Source organism: Triticum urartu, chromosome 4A (genome assembly GCF_056163025.1).
Source record: "Triticum urartu cultivar PI428250 chromosome 4A, HENAU_Tu73, whole genome shotgun sequence".
In the NCBI taxonomy this organism is placed as follows: Eukaryota; Viridiplantae; Streptophyta; class Magnoliopsida; order Poales; family Poaceae; genus Triticum; species Triticum urartu.
Window position 1 is genome coordinate 566,690,069 of NC_141876.1, and position 7,763 is coordinate 566,697,831.

The following is a 7,763-nucleotide window of genomic DNA, read 5'->3' on the forward strand; positions in this document are numbered from 1 at the left end:
AAAGAAAAGGAAACGGTGGCACTAAAAATGCACAGAGAAAAAAGTACTAACATTGGCACTTGATGAGTGAATCAAAAGATGATGTTGAAAATAATTGTTGGCATTAAATGGGATGGCTGCACGGACAATCAAATGGAAGAAGCGAATGGCTTGAAATTAATTTCGTGAATCAACGCACAGGAACGAACAAAATAATGGTGTCTTAATTATGCTGACGTGGCTCTGTAGGGTCAAGTACGACGACTATCGTTCGCCTAACAAAAATATGCGTATTGGTGTGGTGGTAGGCTGCTCTAGGTCTTCTCTTGGAGACCTCAGTTCGATTCCAAAACGCAGCAATTTTTTTCTCGCTCACAATGGCAGTTTTGTGAAAGAAAAAAGAAGAATCGGTAGCGATCCAGTCGTTCGTGCCTGTTGCAAACGACCAGTCGACTGGTCGTTAGATTTCTCGTTCACTTTTTTTCTCTCTGTTTGCTCTCTACGCTCGTAGCCTGTGGGTGACGTCGGCAAGCAGCTGGTGCAGCCCGCGCTTTTGCGAATGTTTTTTGTTTTTTTCAATCGATTTTCCTGTCGGGTTTTTTCGTTTTTGTTTTCTGTTTTCCATTTTCCATTTTTAGTTTTTCTTTCTCTTTTCTCTTTTTGTTTTTTGTGAACATTTCAAAACACGTGACTTTTGTTTTCAAATGTGTTAACTTGTTTCTATTCCATGATTCATTTTTCAAATTTATGAACTTTCCAAATACTTTTGAATATATTTTCAATTTCTATGAACTTTTTTCCAAACCCGTGAACTATTTCAAATTCTTGAATTGTTTTGAATACATCCACATTTTTGAATTGGTAGCTTCATTCAAATTCATGAATTTTTCCAAAACTCGTGAACATTTTTGAATTCTTGAAAATTTTCAAACTCACAAACATTTTCTCAAATCTATGAACTTTTTTCAAATTGATAAAAAAAATCTAAATTCCTGATTTTTTTGTACTTTGAGATTTGCATTTTTTCCAAAAAAGCCAACACTTGTTGGTCAACCGGGAAAAGGTTAATGGTTGATCGGTCAAGTGTCAATAGTTGACCAGCCCCTGAAAAAAATAGTTGACCAGTCAACCATCAACCGATCGATCAAAGAAGGGACCAAAGATGACCGACCGAAGTGATCTATCAGATCGTACTTGTTGGGCCGGCCCAAGAGCGCGGCTTGTGAGCGCCAGGTACTACAACTGGCAATGAAGGCGTTAAATGGGAATGCTCTATATTGGGATAGGTAGAGTGGTTTTTTAGGCCGCTACTAGGCGCCAGCATGCCGGCCCAAAATTTGAGCCAGTCAATCCCCAGTCATTTGATCTGTCTCGTATAGAGCCTGCAGAAACCGTTCGATCGCGCTTATATCAGACGAGTCGTGTGGACTCAGTCATCCTCTTCCTTGTGCCTGCGAATCCCTCGCACCTCCTCCCTCGCCCGACCCACTCCCCGCCTCCTGCACCCCCCCCCCCCCCCCCGCACCTCTTCCCCTATCGTCGGTTCGTCCGTCACCGTCAACTGGAGGTCAAAAGAACCATCACTCGCATCTCGTCGTCGCCGCACCGGAAGTCGCTGTCTCATCGCTGACAACGATTGTAGCACCGACGACAATGGTTTCGGCAAAAAAGCGATAAGGTCCTAGCAAAGCTCACTGCCGGTTGCAGCCTTTGTGGGTTGCATGGTGGCCTCCCACATAGCACCGACGACCATGGTTCCAGCAAAGCACACCGTTGGTTGCAACATTTTTGTGGAGAGCGACCACCGCGACCTATGGTTCCAGCAAAAAATCGGTACTGTTCCAAAATACCTCACCGCCGGTTGCAACTTTGCCAGGGCACGGTTGTAGCACGGGTCAGCGCCAGTTGCGCTGTCGAAGCATGGGTCACCATGAACGATTGCAGCTTTCTACTCGATCGATTCCCCCAGCCTGCCGGTTCCAGCACCACCGGGAGGGGTCGCCGCGGTCGCCGCCCATAGTAGCAGAAAATTATGCCGGTACCAGCATCTGCGAGAGCAGTTGTAGCATCTAACGGGTGTGGTCACCGCGGTCAACGTCCGTAGTAGCAAAACATGATGTCGGTTGTAGCACTTTGGATCGCCGGTCGTAGCATATTTGGACGTCGGTTGTAGCACCGCCAGTCGCTGGGTAACCAGCACCTCCCCTCGCCGTTGCAGCACCTCGCCAGCCCGAGCTTTGGTAGGGAGAGAGAAGAGAGAAGGTGCACGCTTGTTGGGGGAGACCAGTAGCGAGGCGGCCACCAACGATGTGGGATGAGGACGGCTGGTGGGGGAGGGGGAGGAGAAAGTGAGGAAGAAGGGATAAGGACGTGCACGGGGGAAGGAGGCCGACGTGAACCGCCCGGCAATGCTACATCTACAAACAGTTTACAGACTTTTACAAGGTGGTTAGAGCATCTCCAACAGGCGCGCCAAACTAGCACCGCGCCGCAAAATTCCCCCTTTTAGCGCGCGCGCAATCGGAATAGCTGTTAAGCGGGCGCGCGAAAATCGCGCGCGCGGCATACGTAGTCCAGCGCGCGGGCCGAAACGCAATCGCGCGCCGCTTATTTGCTGCGCCCGCTCCGGCGCGCTGGACTCTCGCGCGCTCGCTCGCACCTCCCACCCCCTCCAGCCGCGCCGCCGCCGCCGACCGCGCCACCCGGCGACCGTTCCGGCGCTTCCCCGGCCTATCCGCGTGCTGGTCCGCCGACGAACAGCGCCCGCGCGCTCGCTGCCGCTCGGCGCCCGCTAGGTGTTCGACAAAACGCCTAGAAGGTATGTATTGCTCAAAAGCCATGAATTTCGTGCATGTTGATTGTAGTTTTGTATTTATAGCATATTATTCAACATTGTAGATGAGTTCGTCGTATAATTTTTCCGAAGAAGAATTTGATATGGAAGAGGAGGAGGATCTTGCAATGATCCTAGCTATGCATATTAATAAAAAACCGAAACACGGTGGTTCGGTTATGGGTCGGCAAAAAATTTGGAGGGATAGGATCGATGCCCACAACAGATTGATCAGGCATTATTTTGCGGAGAATCCCACATACCCCGAGTCGTATTTTCGTCGCCGGTTTAGGATGAGCACCGAGTTGTTCAGGCGCATTGCAGAGAAACTAGCGAGTCATGACCGCTTTTTTCAGCAAAGGAGGAATGCCGCCGGAGAGCACGGGCATAGCACCTTTCAGAAGGTGACAGCCGCTTTGCGTATGTTGGCATACGATATACCGGCTGATTTGTGCGTTCGTTATTGTATTGTTGAACTATTTGTTTTATTTAATTGCACTATTTGTTGTATTGAACGATAAACTGTTTGTTTGAGTTGTAATAAACGAAATTGAACTATTTATTTTTGTTCGTTTTTGATTTTTTTGCTTTTGTTTTTGAATGCATATGTTGTTTGTGCGAGTCGCGCGCGCTGCATTTTTGCGCGTTGCTGGAGCGGTGCGCGCGCGTTGCATTTTAGCGCGGCTGCTGGAGCCAGCGCTGCGCGCCGCGCCAAACCAGGCGATGCGCACGCGGCATACGTGTTTTTTGCGCGCGGCGCGACCGGCGCCTGTTGGAGATGCTCTTAGTCTTCATTGGTCAACAGATGAGCAGGACGGTCTATCCCCTGAAAATCAGGGGGAGAGGTTTGTGATTGATTGTTAGATAAAAAAAACCAGTAAATCTTTGTATGTTTATTAGCACTTTTGTGGACCGCCATATCAATTGGGATCGAGCGAGGCTCGCGAGACTGGCGGAAAGCTTCTGCCGGACCGTCGTACCCAAACGTTTTCTTTTTTTTTAACCCTGCCTTTTATATTGAGAGTTTTATAGAGATTGGGTAGAAATAGGGAAAATAATAGCGTTGCTCTGAGTGAGTGTGATTATTTTTCATCTTGCGTATGTGATGCACACATGGCATGAGGGTAAATACTGCTCCCAAAGCTGAGAAAGCAACAAAAATCGATGTCACCTGAAACGGACGCATCGTATACCGTCTGCTTCTGCGTGTACGTAGTCGGTTCATCGGTGCACGTCAGACATAGCTCGTGAACGACACGTACACACGTAGTACGTGCTAGGCTCCAGACACGGCACCGGAAAGCTAACTTGGACACGTTCCATCAACGTTCACAGGACGACAACAGCAGGGCATCACAGCCTGACCATCCTAGCGGTACCGTGCATGAGTCACGCGCACGTCCTTTACAACTGCATTACAACCAACATTTCACTCACGGTAATACTCAAATCAAATACAGTAAAGAAAATTGGCTTATAAATAAACACGTACTCCAGACGCATGCACACACACCACATGAGCAGGAGTGAGAGTGAGCCACACATCACACACGCTACACCGGCCGGGATCATCGAAATGGCGACCGGCGTCGGCAACGGCAGTGGCCCATCGACGAACGACGCGCTCCAGTCGATCCTCGCCGCCGCGCGCCCGTTCCTCCGGGGCGACCTCGCGGCCGTCGACCCCGAGCTCCCCTCGCTCGTCTCCGTCCTCGTGTCCGCCGGCGCCGGCGAGTGCTACCACAAGCACGGCACCTTCCTCGCGCACCTGCTCGACGTCTACCGCATCCTCCGCCTCTGGGGCGCGCCCGACGCCGTCGCCCGTTGCGGCCTCTTCCACTCCTCCTACTCCAACTCCTACGTCAACCTCGCCATCTTCGAGCCCGACGTCAGCCGCGCCCGCGTCCGCGCCATCGTCGGCGCCGCCGCCGAGCGGCTCGTGCACATCTTCTGCATCGTCCCGCGCCACGCGCTCATGCACGACGACCTCCACCTCCGCTACACCGACGCCGAGCTCCGCGACCACCTCGCCGCCGCCGAGGCGTCCCTCCAGGCCGCGCGCTCCGGCGGGGCCAGGCCGGAGGACAAGGCGGAGCCGTGGCGCGCGAAGCTGCGGTCCGTGGTGCCGGAGGAGGGCGTGGTGGTGCCGCACATCCGGACGGGGGAGCCGGTGGGGCTGTCGCGGCGCGTGCTGGCGGTGTTCGTGCTGATGACCGTCGCCGACTTCAGCGACCAGTACACGGACTACCAGGACAAGCTGTTCCACAACGACGACGGCCGCCTCGAGTTCGCGGGCGACAACTGGGCCGCGCTCTGGCCGGGCACCGGCAAGCCGGGGCTGTGGGTGAGCGCCATGTCCAGGCTCGCCGCGCTGTACCGCCTCATCGCCACCGACGAGCAGCTCCGCCACATGGAAGAAGGGTCGACGAAGACGACGGCGGACGAGCAGGACGCGGGCCTGGAGCTTCGCATCCCGCCCGTGTTCGACCGGTGCAGCAAGGTGCTGGACCCCGGCGAGCAGATCGCGGCGAGGGACCTGTACTGGGAGGCGATCTGCAGCGACGGCAAGGAGGGCGCGGAGTCGCTGCTGCGGCGGTGCATCGCGAAGAACCCGTACGTGGGGGAGCCGTGGCTGGTGCTGGCTCAGGTGCTGCTCAACGGCGGAGGGAGGTGGGAGGAGGCGGAGGCGGCGGCGGCGGAGGGGCTGAGGCTGGTGCTGGAGTGGGGCAGCAGCTGGGACAAGAGGATGTCGTGGGAGGGGTGGGTGTCGTGGGGGAGGGTGATGAGGGACAAGGCCAAGGAGAAACAATGGCCGCGCTCTGCCTGGGGCATCATCAACCTCGGACTCGTCAAGCACATCCACGACGACTAGCTGCCGTCATTTATAACTCGCTCAGCTGTGGTGCTTACTTAGCGCGAGTCTGTCTTCATTGGCTGTGTGATGGTGTGGTATTTGAGTATGTGGCCTATGTTTGTGTCATTGTGTGTTCATTAGCGTGATGGTGTGGTATCTGTGTATGTGACCTATGTTTGCTGGTATGGTTGGTTAATGAATAAATCTTTACCTATTAATAAAGTGGCTATCGCTTTTGATCGTCTGTCATTAAATTACCTTTTAAGTTGGTAAAAATTATCCACCAATGCCACTGGTAAATGAAAAAACGATTCAACTTTTCGGACAAAAATCACCGCCTCCTTCGTTGCTTTATAGGGACGCGACGTGCAATAGTCACTGAATGAAGAGCAGCGGAGCGATCGGCCAATCCCTCCTCTAGCGATGAGACCTAGGTTCGATCCTTTTAGCTTCCTTTTCTCACGCATGTCGTACCCATGTATGTGTTCATCGGCCGGCCCATGTGCGGGGCTTCACTCCTTTTTTTTTCATTTTACTTTTTTGTCTTTTCTTTTCTCTTTCTTTTTTCTTTCTTCTTTCTTCTTTATTCTTCAAATTACTTGGGGATTTTAATATTCAAAAATTTGCGAGTTTAAAATAATATTTGAGAAATCTAAAAAATACGTGAATAAAAAATTGTTTATAAAATCATAAAAAATTTGCAGATTCAAAAATGTTGGTGGTTTTGTAAAACTGTTCGCAAAATTATAAAAAAAATCACAATGTAGAAAAAATGGTCGGGAAATAAAATCATGTTCATGATTTTGAAAAAATGATCGTGTATTCAAAACATATTCAGGAATCTGAAAAAAAATGTCCATGACATTTTATAATATGTTCACAAAAATAAAAATAAATATTTGTTTTCTAAATTTGTTCCCCAATTTTTTAAAAACGTCCATCGACTCAAAAAATGTTTGCTGAGACAAAAAAATTAATGAATTCGAAACTGGTTCATACATTTAAAAAGATTGTAAATAAAACTAATGTTCATGATTTTTTTTTGAGAAAATTAATTTTTTTAAAAAAAATTGTTTGTCGATTTGAAAAATTGTTCACTTGTTTATGTCTAGGATTTGATTAGTTTTTCGAAAGTCTTTATATGTCTTGGCGTTGGGAGTAGTTCGTGCTCAATGAGATTTGCTTTTAAAGTTTTAAACGTTTCCTTGTGCAACATAATTAAAAGTGTGACATGCACTGGCAAACTCATAGTCTTGGGATTTACCGCGTCGAATGTGTTGTGATCGCATAGACATCACGACCATCATCGGCTAGGGTGAGAAAGAATAAATGACAACATGGTGAGTCACTGTGTTAAAAATAGAGTACGCTCATATATCAGGATATTTAGTCATACTTATTTGATTAGCTATAATTTTTTGTCTCCTGTTGCAATGCACGGGCATATTTGCTAGTACTCCCTCTGTTTTTATTTAGTTTGTGTATTAGCTTTAGTCAAAGTCAAGCTTTGTAAACTTTGACCAAATTTATAAACAAAAATATTAACATATACAATAACAAATCAACATCATTAGATTTACTATTAAATATACTTTCACATCATATAGATTTGTTATGATAAATGATTGTACTTTTTTCTATAAATTTGATCAAACTTTATAAAATTTGACTTTAGACAACTCTAATATGCAGAGTAAATAAAAACGAAGGGAGTAATAGTACAAAGATGTTGGAAGCGGATTAGGAGTGACACACTCGAAAATCACTGCCGGTCGTCTGCCGGCTCGGGATGTGCGCCACTTTTGCAGAAATGAATTTTTACGTGTGAATACAGGACCAACTAGAATAGTTTAGCAGTGCGTACATGTCCTACTTCATTTAATTTGGTTGGGTCGGGTAAATTCGCCAGCTAAAGTCAACATTCATTGATCTACATTGACTGGGTCAGAGACTTTAGCACGTCGCCTTCATGGTCAATTTTGAAAATAGTGTATGTACGTACAAGTGGTACCTTGGAGATTGTTTGTTATCGTGGTAGAAATTGCGTTTATGGATCTCTGCCAATGAATTCAGAAAATATTTTGCCATACATGATGG

General features: G+C 48.4%; 1 protein-coding gene across 1 annotated transcript; it reads left to right on the top strand.

Annotated features, from left to right (window-relative positions):
• Window positions 1–4,302: 4,302 nt before the first annotated feature.
• LOC125554206 (uncharacterized) lies at window positions 4,303–5,888 on the top strand. Its single transcript, XM_048717791.2, has one exon. The coding sequence runs from the start codon at window positions 4,314–4,316 to the stop codon at window positions 5,682–5,684; it is 1,371 nt and encodes a 456-aa protein (XP_048573748.1). The 5' UTR covers window positions 4,303–4,313; the 3' UTR covers window positions 5,685–5,888.
• Window positions 5,889–7,763: the final 1,875 nt, after the last annotated feature.